The sequence below is a fragment of the Cherax quadricarinatus genome, chromosome 8 (assembly GCF_038502225.1).
Source record: "Cherax quadricarinatus isolate ZL_2023a chromosome 8, ASM3850222v1, whole genome shotgun sequence".
Classification (NCBI taxonomy): domain Eukaryota; kingdom Metazoa; phylum Arthropoda; class Malacostraca; order Decapoda; family Parastacidae; genus Cherax; species Cherax quadricarinatus.
This window is the reverse complement of record NC_091299.1, coordinates 40,120,047-40,137,206: the sequence shown is the minus strand read 5'-3', so window position 1 is coordinate 40,137,206 and position 17,160 is coordinate 40,120,047. Positions and strand designations below refer to the sequence as shown.

At 40.8% G+C, this 17,160-nt stretch overlaps 1 protein-coding gene across 1 annotated transcript in view; it reads right to left on the bottom strand.

Annotated features, from left to right (window-relative positions):
- Nucleotides 1-1,987: 1,987 nt before the first annotated feature.
- Nucleotides 1,988-17,160, bottom strand: part of LOC128685267 (uncharacterized) — a 209,556-nt gene continuing 194,383 nt past the window's right edge. Inside the window, exons 9-11 of the mRNA XM_070082741.1 lie at nt 7,853-8,015; nt 2,514-2,575; nt 1,988-2,080 (exon numbers count right to left, since the gene is read on the bottom strand). Coding sequence (XP_069938842.1) covers nt 1,988-2,080; nt 2,514-2,575; nt 7,853-8,015 — 318 coding nt within the window. The remainder of the gene's footprint in view (nt 2,081-2,513; nt 2,576-7,852; nt 8,016-17,160) is intronic.

Below are 17,160 nucleotides of genomic sequence, written 5' to 3'. Positions count from 1 at the left end.
TTGCTCCCAAACGCTTGAGAGACGTGGTAGGAGCTCAAGACCCCAGGTTAACTGAAGCAGCGATTCGGTGGGACACCCTTACAGATTCCTCCAGTAGACCAGCTCCTCCCAAAGAACACAAACAATCCCACTGGGACAAACCGATCATGGAAAAAATCGCCAACACAATGCCCACCAACGCTTCAGGAAAGAACAAAGCTCGTCTCTTGGCAGTGAAGGCACCACACTCAGGAGATTTCCTTTTAGCTGTTCCCAGTTCCTTCCTGGGCACTCGACTCGACCCACAGGCCATTCGGATTGGTGTTGTTCTTTGCCGAGCCGCCCCATCCTCACCGAACATAGGTGTACTTGCGGCATGGCGACGGCTGATCAATTCGGACTTCATGGTCTCGTGTGTCACACAGCAAAAGGGAAGTATGCCTGGTATGAGGAGGTCAATGACATCACAAAGAGAAGTCTCGCCACAGCCCGTTGCCCAGCTCAACGGGAACCCCAAGTGCAGAGGTCTGACGGAAGTCAGAAGCTTCCTGATGGAGCCACTATACTACCCTGGAAGGATGGAAAGCAGATTGCCTGGGACTACACCTGTGCCGCCACATTGGCAGACACCTACTTGCCATACTCCAAAGCTGAAGGGGGTGGAGCTGCCAGCAATAGAGAGACCCAGAAGATCCGCAGATATGAAGACCTTTCCTCTTGCTCTAACTTCATCCCAATAGGGCCGGAGACCCTTGGAGTATGGGGCATGTGTGCTCTAAAGTTCCTCACAGAGCTGAGTGAAAAGCTCATCATACAAACCAAGGCCCACAGGGCGACCAGCTTCCTCTTTCAGAGACTCAGTGTTGCGATCCAGAGAGGAAATGCCTGCAGCATTTTCGGCAAGCGGCCCACAGCCGGGGAGCTGGACGAAGTATTCGAGATGTAGCTCAGAGTTGTTATCTATATTGTTTTACATTCTATTGTATTTTTGTGAATTTTTTTTAATGTATTTTGACTTGAAATAAATATATATATTAAATATAGGGGGTGGTAGGAGAAAATTCCCAAACAGCTTCAGGGAGAACCTTGAGTTTTCCTTGAAGCAGGTTTATTGTGTTTTCTGAGGATGAGGGTCCCCAGGACAATTCTACAGGTGGTACCTCATATATATATATATATATATATATATATATATATATATATATATATATATATATATATATATATATATATATATATATATATGCAATAAGATCACAGTAAACAGGTGATTTCAAAATATGCAAAACAACCACTCTGAAAGAATAGAGAAATTCCAAGCGCTTTCGTGACTACTCACATTATCAAGGAACTATGAAAGTGAAGCATCCAAGGAAGCTATATAAGGGGTCGGCCAGCACCTCACTATCAGATCCCACAACGGTTAAACACGTGACGCGCGGCGAGCCAACTTGGATAGGTCCTTTGCAAAACTCACCCCCAAGCTATTTATTTGTCCAGTGTATTATTAAATTCTACCCAAATTCTATTAATTATAAATGGATCTAATTTATATAAACCAAAGGAAATATTCATATTATTGTCAAAACTGCTTTTTATGAAACAAAATTCAATTATATTCCTGTCGACCATGGACTTGCTTGATACTACTTTCTCAACCGTTGTGGGATCTGATAGTGAGGTGCTGGCCGACCCCTTATATAGCTTCCTTGGATGCTTCACTTTCATAGTTCCTTGATAATGTGAGTAGTCACGAAAGCGCTTGGAATTTCTCTATTCTTTCAGAGTGGTTGTTTTGCATATATATATATATATATATATATATATATATATATATATATATATATATATATATATATATATATATATATATATATATATATGCAAAACAACCACTGTGAAAGAATAGAGAAATTCCAAGCGCTTTCGTGACTACTCACATTATCAAGGATCTATGAAAGTAAAGCCTCAAAGGAAGGTATATAAAGGGGTAGCCCACACCTCACTATCAGATCCCACAACAAAGAAACACCTTACGCGAGACAGCAGGCCCGCCAGCCGAACTAGACAGTTCCTTCACACAACCCACCACCAAACTATTCTACCCAAGAAATAAGAGTAAGTAATAAGAAATAGAATAGTTTGATGGTGGGTTGTGTGAAGGACCTGTCTAGTTCGGCCGGGGGCCTGCTGTTTCGCGTCAGGTGTTTCTTTGTTGTGGGATCTGATAGTGAGGTGTGGGCTACCCCTTTACATACCTTCCTTTGATGCTTTACTTTCATTGTTACTTGATAATGTGAGTAGTCACGAAAGCACTTGGAACTTCTCTATTCTTTCACAATGGTTGTTTTGCATATATATATATATATATATATATATATATATATATATATATATATATATATATATATATATATATATATATATATATATATATATATACATATTGTATATATATATGTATATCCATCCAACTTAAATACTTAGGAAAATATTGTATAAAACTTGAGCAAGAAATGTGTGATGTAACTTACCTTCATTACAAGATGTCGTGTTGAATTTTTGTCCCAGTTGAGAGCTACCAGGTTCTCGAGTCCTGCAGGGTAAACACACTCATCATGTTTCATCAGTCTTATGAATGATACAATGATACTACTCAAGTATTATAAAGTACATAAACAAACTACGTCCCAAGGAGCTGTTTGTGGCCACTAAGTACGCATTTTTGTCGGTCGTTCGGTCAAAATTTACATCAAGGTCTTACAGGGTTCGAGTTCCTACTGTAATTTACATGCTATGTGCTCTTACCTGCCTCATCTCATTTGAAAGCCTTTTTGTTGTTTTGAGACCCACAAACAGGGAATAGGATGAAATTGTAGACATTTATGGGCCAGCGATTTCATTTTGTAGACTGACTATTTCACTGATGTAATTATGATGCACGAGCATGTTCCAAACTCTGGTCATATGAAGTGATGTTCTTAAGAAGGGTATAGCCAGTGTGTAGTTGGCATTTGCTACCCATCTTGTTGTGTAGCTGTGTTTTCGTTGTCCGTGAAGTGGAGTCAAGGATACAAACATAAGCAACATTGGCCATGAACTTAACAATAAGGCCACCCATATTCCTACTGAATTGAAGGCTCTCCTGAAATTACAGACCTGTCCAGGCTGGGTCCAGGCGAGAGATGAGTCATGTTTCTCTGTTCTCTTTTCTGTGAAAAAGTCGTAGATGAGACGCAGAGCAGGCAACCCAATAAAATGGAGCCATATATAAGTGTGAATGCACTAGTACAGAGAGGATGAGAGATACATTTAATTGCTGTTAGCTTTCTGGCCACCATGTTTGAAAGATTTATTACAGGATTCTTCATAATTAATTTGGAATAAAATTTCTCCCCAAGGATATCAACATCATTCCCGGGTTCCAACACTCTCCAATATGTTCTTAACACTGCTCCAACATTATTATCATGGTGCCTAGAGACGATCGTTAGCATTTTCTCAGAAGTAAATGTAATGTGCCATCGTTGTCCCTAGGCTGATGTACTAGTAATTGATGTAACTGAGGAGCTAGATTTTCCTGTTTTGGATATGTAAATGTCAGAGTACAGTCCTAAGTTTGTGCGTAGAATTCTGGGGTAAGTTGAAGATGGTCAATGAAGTAGACATTCCATAACAATGGTCCAAGCGTATTTCCTGTGGAACACTGGCACCAAAATTGTCTTGTTGATTCTCATTGATAACTACCCTCGGAGATCTACCTGGAAGGTAATCACTATGGAGGCATAACGCAGAGCCAGAGACTCCTATTACTTGAAGTTTTACCAAGACTTCCTGGTATCATACACGATCGATAACGCCAACATAGTCCAGTGCAATCACACAGCTGATTTTGCATTCATGCTATGATTGGTACCACAAAGTGGAAAAGTATAACAGCACATCAGCAGAATAATATATTCTGAAAGAAATATTGAAGGCCATAATGAAGCAAACAGAAGTCGAAAAACACTGCTATCTGCCTTGAGATTATTGTCTCGTGGATCTTGCCAATGACTGACAAGATTGACACTTATCTGCAGTTGATTTCCGCTCGGCTCTTCGTTTTGTAAACAAGGACTACATTTACCTTTTTCCGCGGAGAACGTCATTTACACTTTGGTAGGCAGTGCTGATACATGCTAGATAAAGATGATGCTAGCTGACACGCACATTTCCAGAGATTCAAGAAGATACACTTCATCCTGCCCTACTGTCACCACTGACAAATTAGACAGTTCTTGTGGTTAGCAAAGGAGGGTCCCTTGCTGGATCAGGAACATGTTTGTTGACAGCAATGCTCAGCAACAGGTCCACTGCTGACTGCTAGTGGACACGGTCCCATCCTGCCAATTAAGAGGTCCTTGACCAAGATCATCAGATTTTAGAGCCCACTCTGCCTGACGCCATTTAGAGATGGCCCACTTTTGTACTTCTTCCATTTGCCAACAGGCTTGCCTGCGCAAGTTTTTGTTATAAGAACATAAGAACATAAGAAAGAAGGAACACTGCAGCAGACCTACTGACCCATGCGAAGCAGGTTCATGTCCCCCTTCCCCCCGGATAAGCCCAATGACCCACCTAGTCAGGTCACTTCCACTTAAGGAAGGAGCAAGGCATCAGACCTGGTAGCACAAGCTAGTGAGGAAAAAACTCAAACCCACCCACACCCACTCATGCATTTATCTAACCTATTTTTAAAACACACAACGTTTTAGCCTCTATAACTGTGCTCTGGAGTTTGTTCCACTCATCCACAAATTTATTGCCAAACCAGTGCTTTCCTATATCCTTCCTGAATCTGAATTTTTTCAACTTGAAACCATTGCTGCGAGTCCTGTCTTGGCTGGAAATTTTCAGCACACTATTTACGTCCCCTTTATTTATTCCTGTTTTCCATTTATACACCTCGATCATATCCCACCTAATTCTACGCCTATCGAGAGAGTGCAGATTCAGGGCCCTAAGTCTATCCTCATAGGGAAGATTTCTGATACATGGGTCAACTTTGTCATCCTCCTTTGCACGTTTTCCAGTGCATTTACATCCATTCTGTAACACGGTGACCAGAACTGTGCAGCATAATCTAAATGAGGCCTAACCAAGTATATATAGAGTTGAAGAACAACCTGAGGACTTCTATTATTTATACTTCTTGATATATAGCCAAGTATTCTGCTAGCTTTATTGCAAGCACTAATGCACTGTTGTCTTGGTTTTAGATTACTGCTAACCATAACTCCTAAATCCTTTTCGCAATCAGTAATATTAAGATCTATATTATTTAGTTTATGTGGCATGGTTATTTACCTGTCCAAAATTTAGAACTTTGCATTTGTCTACATTAAACTGCATCTGCCACTTTAAATCATCCTGGAGTGCTCTAGTGTCCTCATTAGAATGAATTGGACGGCCTATTTTTGTGTCATCAGCGAATTTGCTTATGTCACTATTTATTCCCTCATCTATGTCGTTTATGTAAATTGTGAACAACAACGGGCCCAACACTGACCCCTGAGGAACACCGCTTGTGACGTGCCCTAATTCTGATTTCTCTCCATTTACACAAACTCTCTGCTGCCTATTTGTCAGCCATGCCTCTACCCAGGAAAAAATTTCTCTTGTTCCGTGAGCCTTAAGTTTCCTCAATAGCTTCTGATGTGGAACTCTATCAAAAGCCTTACTGAAGTCCATATACACAATATCATATTCATTTCCATGATATACCTCCTCAAACACCTTAGTGAAAAAAAGTTAGCAAATTCGTAAGACAGGAACGCCCCTTTGTAAAACCGTGTTGAGATTCATTAATCAATTTGTGCCTGTCAAGATGGTTACGAATTGCTTCGGCAATTATTGATTCCTTAAATTTCCCACTATGGAGGTAAGGCTTATTTGTGTATAGTTCGACGCTAAGGATCTCTCACCTCCCTTGTAAATAGGTATTACATTTGAAATTTTCCACTTATCAGGTACTATGCCAGTTTGTAGTGATATGTTGAAAAGATTAGCCAAAGGTATGCTAAGTTCCTCTTTACATGCCTTTAATACCCTTGCAAACAGTTCATTAGGGCCTGGGGATTTGTTAGGTTTTAATTTCTCTATCTGTCTGAGGACCATGTCACTAGTTACTGCAATCGTGCATAGTTTAATATCGTCCTGTTCTACATAATCTATTCTTTCAGAAATTTAGCTAGTATTTTCCAGGGTAAAAACTGAAAATTTCACACATATCCTTATCACTGTCAGTGATCTGACCAGAGTTACTCTTAAGTGGGCCTATCTTGTCTTACTTCTGTATACCTGAAAGAACCCTTTTGGGTTAGTCTTCGTATCCCTTGCAACCTTAGCCTCATAATTCTTTTTTTGCTTTTCTTATTCCTTTTTTTTTATTTCTCTCTTTAACTGAATATATTGATTTCTTAACTGCCCATCCCCTCTTTTGATACGCCTATATACGCCTCTCTTTTGACCAATGAGATGTTTTAATCTATTGTTCATCCATTTGGGATCATTTTTGTTAGATTTAATTTTTCTACTCGGAACAAAAGTTGTCTAGGCAGCTAGAACTATGCTCTGAAAAAGTCATAGTGGCAACCAAGATCACCTACCTGACCCATAGTCAGGTCATCCCAATTTAGCCCACCCAGGTAATTTCTCAGTCCCATGAAATCAGCAAAACAAAAGTCTGGGACAGAGATTTGATTGCAGTTACCTGGGTAATTCCATGATATATTGAAACTATGTGATTTGTGATCACTTTCCCCAAGCTCATCATCAACCTCAAGATTATTAATTAACGATTCTTTGTTGGCAAGAACCAAGTCAAGCAGATTGTTCTCCTCTAGTTGTTTATGTCGCAACCTGTTCTAAAAAGCAATCCTGAACCATATCAAGAAAGTCACTAGACTCAAGATTTCCTGTTGCATTGTTCCAATCAATTTGTCTAAAGTTAAAATCTCCCATTAACACAACATTTTTATATCTAGATGCCTTATGAATTTCGTCCCATAACACCTTAGTGCACTCCCTATCAAGGTTTGGGGGCCTATAATTCACAACCAAAATTAATTTGTCACGACCCTCGAGAAACTGCAGCCGAACAGATTCTGTGTCCGATGTTTCTAATCTTATATAATGTCTAAGATAATTTAAATTATCTCTGACTAACATCGCCACTCCACCACCCTTCCTGTTGACATTATCAGTGTGGTGGTATAGTTTATAACCCTGTAGGTTGCATTCGGAAGGCATTTCTCTATCTTTCAGGTTGAACCAGGTCTCTGTTATACCAATAATATCTATATTGCTTGCACTTGCAAGTAATCTTTGCTCATCTGTCTTATTTCTTAGACTCCTACTATTTGAATAGCAAACCTTAAGGGAGTTAGTCACTCATTGCCCTCTACTATCTCTGTTTGTTGATCAATTTATTTGATTTTACTAGCAACTTCATTTCGAATATTGTCTTTAAAACATATACCTGAGGTATCCTGGTAATATCTGCTGTTTTCAACCTTAATACTGCAGCCTGATTGTTTCCCACAATCACCCATACCTCTATAATCTATAGGTTTTAAAGTCTTAGACAAGTCATCAATTACCCCCTCAATCGAATTGGCTAATGCAACCACTCCAGCCCCAGAGAGATGAACCCCATCCCTTGCATACATATCACGTTTGCAATAGAATTTGTCCCAGTTACCAATGAATGGATTGCAAGTTCCGTCTCTGTCTCTCTCATTGTATGTCTCTTTCTCTCGGTCTGTATGTGTCTGTATCTATCTGTCTCTGTGCTTATTTCTCTCTCTCTCTCTAGCTACAGACCACTTACCAATAAAATATGAATTTGGGCCGTTAATATTTGGCTGGCCATAGCCCTCAGTGTAGGATGACAGGGATAACTGAAGATCCTCAGCTGATTGGGTGGAGTGCCACAAGACCAGTGTCCATCCTCCTTCATAGCTACCTGGTTCGAGGCCCATGTCACACAACGCCTGATGGAGAATATATGTAGTGTGTATCGAGCTTAGTGGATGGAGAATCAACCCTTCATATCTTTTATATGAACCAGAGTTAAGAACTTCACATAAAATAGGAAAACTAATATTAATACTAACCTGAAGAGACACAAATAGAGCATCATTACTGCAGTCTTGACTTACCACTAGTAAACATGCGAACTCGGATAAATGTGTTGATAAGAGCCTAGTTACCTTGTGCAATTATGTAGATAGTGAGGCTTTATTTTTAGTGTATAATATTACATAGCTCAATATAATGTAAGATATAATGAAACAAGAGCAACTAATGAGACGTTTATAAAGGTTACGTTTCGCTCTTCTGGAGATTATCAAGCCAGTACAAACTGTATATGAATTAGGAGGGTATATAAGGAGAACATGGAAAAACTGAACTAAGTTAAGACGACGACAACGACGACGACGACGAAGAAGAAGAAGAAGAAGAAGAAGAAGAAGAAGAAGAAGAAGAAGAAGAAGAAGAAGAAGAAGAAGAAGAAGAAGAAAATTAAAGGGAATGAAAATAGAAGTAGAAGAGAAAGAGTAAAAAGTAGAAGAAAATATAGATGAAGAAGTAGAAATAGAAGAAGAAGAGAAAAAACCAATGATTTGTTGGGTAGCAGGAGGAGTAACAGAAGAAGTAGCAGTGATTTGTTGTCTAGCAAAAGCAACAGCAGCAGTGATTTGTTGGCTGGCAGCACCAGCAGCAGTATGTGATTTTTTTGTTTTGCGGAAGCATTGATTAATTGTCTGTCAATAGCAGTGGTAGCAATTATTATTTTTATAATCAATGAGGAAGCGCTAAACCCGCAGGAATATACAGCGCCTGAGGGGTAGATGGAAGGCATTCAGGCTTAATTCAGGGAACTGGAGCACAGATCCAATTCCCTACATCAAGAGCTTCTCACCAGCATCAAGGAAGTAGTAGCAGTGATTTTTTTGTCTAGCAGTAGCAGTGGTTTGTCTAGCTGCAGCATCAGTGATTTGTTGTTTGGCAATAACAGTAATAATAACAGTGATTTTTTTGTCTTGCAGCAGCAGTGATTTGTTACCTAGCAACAGCAGCAGCAGTGATTTTTCTGGTAGCAGCAGTAGCTGTGTTTTATTTGGCAGGAGCAACAACGGCAACAACAGCAGTGATTTGTTATCTGTCACCATCAGCAGCAGTAAATTAAATGATTTGTTGTGATAAGGTGATAACTGGGTTTGTGGTTTTAAAGAAGGTTCTTGTTAATATTTCAGAAATGACGAAACTGCCAAAGTGGCTGGTGGCGGTTCGGAGTTGTAAGCAAATTTTTTTCTGGTTGTCGCATCACTTGTCACTAGGATTTGCGCTGCTTTTCCGAGGTGTAACCTGTCTCAGTCTTTACAGGGAATAACGTAATAATTTGCCACTTTATTCCTGGTGAGTTCTGTAATGGATAAGCTGGATTATGGCTTGGTAAGAGAGCAATGAAGCACAGATATTAAGACTAAAATTAACTCTAAATATGGAAGAAAAAGATCTGAGAAGGATTGAACGTACTAAAATCCAGGAAGACAAAGAGTTAGAAATCTTTCGGGCTAAAGAGAGAGAGACAGAAAGAAAGTAAGAGAGTTTGCTGCTTCATAAAATGGAACAGGTAACAGGGTAGACATATTTAATTTGGAACATGATGTAAAGTTTGTCCCAAAATTTTTGGAAAATAATCCTGATGACTTTTTCATACTGTTCGAAAAAAATAGCAAAATCCAAGAAGTGGCCAGACAGTAACAGGGCCACATTAGCAAGATTACTGTAATTAAGAAGAAGCGTTAAGCCGCAAGGGTTATACAGCGCAGCAGGGCAGGGAAGGATGCAGGGAAAATGGGTGGCAAGAGGGAGAGGGATGATTATTAAGGTATGGATTGCAGCGGGGTAGTGGATAATGCAGGGGTAGAGTATAGCTAGAGATTAAGGTAGAAAGGACGGAGGAGAGTGCTAGAGGCATCATCATCAGAGTTTGTGTAGTAAATCAGTCGCTGTTAAAGAATCAGTGAGATGGTCTGGATTAAAGGAGGGTCCATCAGCATGAAGAGAAGGTAAAGAAAGGGCAGCGGAGTGGAGACGACGTTGGAGGTAAATTCTGCGTGCTCGTTGATAGAGTGGACAGTCCAACAGAATGTGGCTAACAGATACTGGAACTTGACAATTCTCACAGAGAGGAACAGGGCGCTTCTCCGTGAGATACCCATGAATAAGACGAGTGTGGCCGGTGCGAAGACGGGAAAGAGTAGTCTCCAACCTCGACAGTGATGACAAGAAGATGGCTAGAAACCTATACTCGGTTTAATGAATGAAGTTTGTTATGGAGCAGATCAGACCAACGTTGTTGCCAACGGGTGCGAAGGTGGGTAGCAATTTCATCAAAATAGTCTGTGAATGGAACACCTCTATATGAAACTGGGAGGTCATGTACTGCTGACCGTGCAGCAGTATCTGCCTATTCATTGCCCTGTACGTCAACATGACCGGGGACCAAACAAAAAACAATATCTTTGTGCTTGCTAGAGATACGGTGAAACCAAAGTTGGATACGAAGAACTAGGGGGTGAGGTGTATCAAATTTTCGTATAACCTGTAAAGGGAGTCTGAAATGACCGCAGGCATAGATGCTATGCGGATAAGTGCTACAAGAATGGCATACAATTCAGCCATAAAAATTATAGCCGGGGATAATAAATGTCCTCGCACGAAACTGTCCGGAAACACTGCCGCGAATCCGACGCCGTTAGAAGGCTTAGAACCAACGGTGTACACTGCGATGGCATGAGAATGAGAATGGAAGTCTGTCAAGAAAAAGATAGTGGGAAGCCACCGTAGGTAGTTGGGCTTTTGCACATGGAAGTGGGAAAGAAGAGACACGAACTGCTGGAACTTTCCAAAAGGGACAGGGAAAAGTGAGATGCTACATGAACATAGAAAGGTAGTAACTGAAGAGAAGACAAGAGTGAATGGAGGTGGAAAGACAAGGAGTGGAGTAAGCAGGGGCGACAAACAAATAATGAACGTCTACTAACATCAGTGACCATCCTATATACGGAAAGAGTGTGGAGGTCATGAGATCGAACATAACAGCGAAGGCAATGAGCATCACGGCGATCGAACAAGGATGGAATATTCGCTTCTGCATAGAGGCTCTCAACAGGGCATGAACGAAAGGCACCAAGTCTCAGACGGAGATCTCTGTGATGAATGGGATCTAACTTAGACAGAGTTGCAGGAGAGACCGCAGAATAGATTTGGTCACCATAGTCCACCTTAGCAAAGACTAGGGTGGAATGTAAACGGAGGAGAGTGCGACGAACTACTCCCCATGAACGATGTTTGAGAACTTTAAAGGGATTTAGCCGACTACGGCAAGTTGTCTTTAAAGAAGAAACGTGTGGTCTCCACGTCAGCCGGCGATCAAAGAGCAGGCCCAGAAACTTGACCGTATCATACATCGGAATACTTGAACAGTGTAAGTACAAGGGAGTATCCGGAATGAGAGGACGTCTAATGAAGGTAATGAACTGGGTTTTTGTACTAGAAAATTTAAAGCCGTGAGAAGTGGTCCAATGGGAGACTCGGTTTATCACAACCTGAAGGGAGGCTGGTGCTAGTAGACAGTCAGTGCCCGAGTAAGCTATAGCAAAGCCATCAACATAAAGTGACGACCAAATATGTGAAGGAAGATCGGAAGGTAGGTTATTTATAGTTAAGAGAAAAAGAGTAGTGCTGAGGACACAACCTTGCGGACCTCCCTCGGCTTGTACAAAGTCCGAGGAAAGCGAGGCGCCAATACGGACCTGAAAATGTCTATCGAACAAGAAAGCAGTGATGAAGTTTGGTAGATTACCACAAAGACCTAAGGAGTGGGCTTGGGCAAGGATGTTATACCTCTAAGTGGTGTCATATGCCTTCTCTAGATCACTAAAGACCGCTAGGACAGAGTGGTTGTTAGCAAAGGCATTTCGAATATACGTATCTAAGTGGAGCAAGGGGTCTACAGTAGAGCGGCCTTTGTGAAAGCCATATTGGCGAGGAGGAATGTTATTGTGTGTCTCTAAGAACCACATCAGATGTCTATTCACCAACCTTGCATACCACACTGGTCAGGGTAATGGGACGATAGTGAGAGGTGCCAAGTTCTGAGGCACCCGTTTGCGAAACGGTAGTACAATAGCCGATTTCCAGTGTTGAGGGAGAACCCCTCGCTTCCAAATTAGATTGAAAAGACGTAAAAGAACGGGAAGGGCCGTAGAATGGAGATGTTGAAGCATACTGATGTGGATATCATCAGATCCCGGGGTCGACAGCTGGCAAATGGAAAACGTGGACTCCAGTTCTAGAAGAGTAAAAGGTATGTTATATGGTTCCACCCCATCAGAGGAGAAATCTAAGGGTAACTGCTCTCTGGTAGGTTTAGACGCAAGAAATGAGGGACAGAGGTGAAGCCCTGGGGAGAAAAGGACAAGATAGTTTCCGATTGCTTTGGTAACTTCTAAGGGTTCCGCGACATCAACTCCAGCAACCCGCAAATCGGGAGCTAGGTCCGGAGTGTACTTACCACACAATTTCTGCACCTTTTTCCAAATCGCACACATAGGGGAAGACGAGTTAATGGTAGACATGTAGTCTCACCAACAAGTGCATTTAGTGTCGCGGATGACACGGCGAGCGACTGCACTTGCTCACTTGAAATCCGACAGACGCTCTGTGGTACAATTATATCGACAACGGCCACATGCAGCACATTTTAAATGCACTGCACAGGCGCATGTAGGAGACCACCAAGGTATGCATGCCTGAGAACGCCTACCTGAGGTTTGGGGGATAGAATGCATCGCAACAGATAGGACTAAGGTCGAAAAGTGGTGTGCCAGTTCATCAAAAGAGGACGAAAGGGGGTCCTCACAACAGGTGGTAAGATGGGAGTATAAGTCCCAATCTGCTGGAGCAAATTGCCAACGAGGGCTACGAAACGGTCGGGCATACGTAGTAGAAGTAAGAAGGATGGGAAATTGATCACTATCATGCAAACCTGGAAGACCAGACCAGGCAAAATCAAGTGCAAAGGGCAAAGAACAGATAGAAAGATCAATTCAGGAGAGAGTATATAACATGCTTGTATGTTATTTATAGTGTTTATTATATCATATTAGATCAATTCTGATAGATAAATAAGCCGTAGATTTGATATATAAGCTGATATAAGCGTAATAATGAAGTAATTTCTCCTGGCACCCTTTGGAGCGGGAACACTGCCGAGCGTTCGCAGATGGTTCCTGGTTGGCTCTAAGTCTACGGATAAGCTCCGCCTACTGTTTTATGATGCCAAATAGTCAGTTATTATATTAGAAAGAATAATGCAAGAAAAAGAGATAAAAAACAAGGAAAAAATTCCAAAAAATATATGGGCTGTGAGCAGACTCGCTACCCACATTGCCGTCACCATACCTGATATAAATGACTAATTTCTTGTAGAAACGTCGTAGAACATTCATTCTGGTACCATTGTTTTGCCAAAGAGTTAAGCTATTTTTCGGTATAAATAACTCAATTTCCATAATTTTTCGATTTTTTTGAGAGCGTGCGGAAAATTGCTATACAGCCCCCTTCAGCATTCTTTGGAGAGGGAGCATGGATACAGGGATCATCCTATGTTCGGTAAAAACAACAGACATAGCCTCACTCTACAAAGGTGGCACTAAAGCAATTGCAAAAAACTACAGACCGATAGCACTAACATCCCATATCATAAAAATCTTTGAAAGGGTTCTATGAAGCAAAATTGCCACCCACCTAATTACCCATCAGTTACACAACCCAGGGAAACACGGGCTTAGAGCACGTCGGTCCTGCCTGCTCCAGCTACTGGATCACTATGACAAGGTTCTGGATGCTATAAAGGATAAACAAAATACAGATGTACTACAGAGACTTTGCAAAAGCTATTGATTAGTGTGACCATGGTGTAATAGCGCACAAAATGCGTGATAAAGGAATAACAGGAAAAGTTGGTAGATGGATCTATAACTTCCTGACAAACAGAGCACAAAGAGTAACAGTAAACAGAGTAAGTCTGAGGCAGCTATGGTGAAAAGCTTTGTTCCACAAAGCACAGTACTCGTTCCCATTCTATTCCTCATCCTCATATCTGACATAGACAGAGATGTAAGCCATAGCTCTGTCTTCCTTTGCGGATGACACCTGGAGTGCCATGGCAGTGTCCTTCATCGAAGACACCACGAGACTCCAAGTGGGCACAAACCAAATCTTCAAATGGGCCACTCAAAACAATATGAAGTTCAAGGAGGAGATATTTCAACTACTCAGATATGTATCAGGGTATATTGTCAGCATAGTTGCTGATCCCCTGTATATGTATATGTTATCTGAGTGTCATACTACTATTCAAATGTTTTACATAGTTGATCCCTTGCTAGGCTCAGCGACTAGCATGTGTGACGTCACATGATGCGCATGTGTGCGTGAGAAGCGCTGTAACTCTCTCAGTTCTCCACGCTCAGGTCTCTAGGTAACACAGGCAGGCTGGGCCTCTCCCTCTCACACTCTGCTAATGTAAGTGTTACCATCCAACGACTTTGTTAAACTCCAACCATCACATCTCCACGAACCCTCCCGACAATACGACAAATTCTAACCATACAATATAGTGAAAAAGTAATGTGAAGGACCTGGGAGTGATAATGTCAGAAGATCTCGCCTTCAAAGACGACAATAATGTATCTACCGCATCTTCTAGGAAAATGATAGGATGGATAATGAGAACCTTCAAAACTAGGGAGGCCAGGCCATGATGATTCTCTTCAAATTGCCTGTTCTCTCTAGGCTGGAATACTGCACAGCATACCAGCTGCTCCCTTTAAGGCAGGGGAAAATGCTGACCTGGAGAGTGTACAAAGAAATTTCACGGCACACATAAGTACGATAAGGCACCTAAATTACTGGGAATTGTTGAAGGGCCTTGATCTGTATTCCCTGCAGCGCAGGCGAGAGAGATACATGATAATATACACTTGGAAAATCCTAGAGGGATTAGTACCAAACTTGCATACGATAATCAGTCCCCATGAAAGCAAAAGACTCGGCAGGAGATGCAACATTCCCCCATTGAAAAGCAGCCACGAGTACACTGATAAAAAACATAATAAGTGTCTAGGGCCCAAGACTGTTTAACTGCCTCCTAGCATACATAAGGGAGATTTCTAATAGACACCTGGAAGTCTTCAGTGGATTCAAGATGGTCAAAATCATGAAGTGTGCTTGAAAACATTATTTTCCTAAAAGTTCTATTGTGCTTTGTACACGTGTTAAACCAGGGTTCTCCAGAGTTAATAGTCCCATCAAACTCTTCGATAGTCGATGGGGCTATCGAAGGGGTTGATAAATGGCTGGGGATCAAAAGGTGTCAGTAAATATTTGGGGAGGTTCTTTGCGTTGTGTATCTGTGATGTTCCATCTTCCCCCTTGTCGCTCTCATGTCTCCTGACTCAGGATATACGTACGTGTAGTGTTCCTGTTCATTTCACCTACAGACCGTACTCCCTCACCTCAAACTGTGTTGTGGTGCCAAAGAAGCGACTGTTGCCTATTTACGATAAATTCAGTACCGTAACACCGACAATGGCAACAGCTGATACTAAGAAGTGCCAACAATATTCGCAAGAATATTTAAAATTTATATTCAAAACTTCGTTTACCAATAAAACAATACCTCTGTGCTTATAATGTGATAAGACTTTCAGTAATGATGCCATGGCACCTTCGAAGGGTTCACTCCGATAAGAAAAATATAGACCTTGATTATTTTAAGGCACTGAAAGAAAAGAAAAAGAAAAATTGACCACATTTAAAGACATTTTTTTTCAAAACATTAACCAATTTTGATAATAAAGGACTGAAAACATCACACAATATTTCCTTCATCATAACAAACACATTAAAATCGCATACAGTGTGTGAGGTGATCATAATTCCAGTAATTATAGAAGTGATTGAAACAGTTATGTAGAAAGACTTTCAACTTATCCTAAAATATGTCTTTAATTGACAATATGGTGCAACAACAAACTTATGAGGCGGTTGATGATGATGAAGAAATTCAACTCCAAGAGTCAACTGTCGGCAACTCAAATACTGTCATGACCTATGTGAGGTATTACAGTAAAAGTCAAAAGTGAATTGTTGACTGTTTCTTGTTTGCCATCTTAAAGATGATGCAAAAGGAAAGACAATTTATTTTTCATTGTTTGGAGGAATATTTGGAGAAGTAAAATAAACCCGTCAGCAATATTGCTGCAGTGGCTACCGATGGTGCACCAGCAATGGTTGGCAACTACAGAAATTTTTCACTTCACTCAAAGAAACCGTATCTGATGTACATACTGTTCATTGTATATTACCCAGACACCATCTTGTAGTCAAGAAACTCAGTGGTGAACTGTATAATGCCTTTCAAGTGTGCATCAGATCAGTTAATAAAACCAAAACACAGCCACTCATCTCGTGATTGCTTTCAGTACTATGTGAAAAGAATGATGAAATCTTTAACCATTTATTTTTGCACACTAAGGTCAGATGGTTGTGTGTGGGTGATAGATGGAAAACACTTGTTGACTTATGCAGCTTAACTGTGCTGTTTCTAACAGATGTAAACCCATCACTGTCTGAAGAATTAAAAAAGTGTAAGAATTCTCCGTTCTATTTGGCAGACCTGTACTCCTGCAACATAAAAATGTTAGGATTATTCAGACCAGGACAATTCTAGTATGTTTCCAAATTAAAATAGGCCTATTTAAAGCATCACTGCCACGAAGAGATTTTTAGGTATTTTTCAAATTTACGACAGTCAGAAGAAAGTGGATCCATTTTAGATACTGTCCTGGAGATATACACAACACATTTTGAAAATTAAGGGATAACTTTAAAGTATGCTTTGAGGACCTTGAAAAAATGCACATGCCTGACTGGATATTTAAACCATTCGACTTATAAATACAAAATGCAGACACTGACTCTCAATTGCCGGAAGTACTCGCTGATAAGACTATAGATATTAAAGCAAAAGCATTGCTGAGAATTAAAATTTTAATG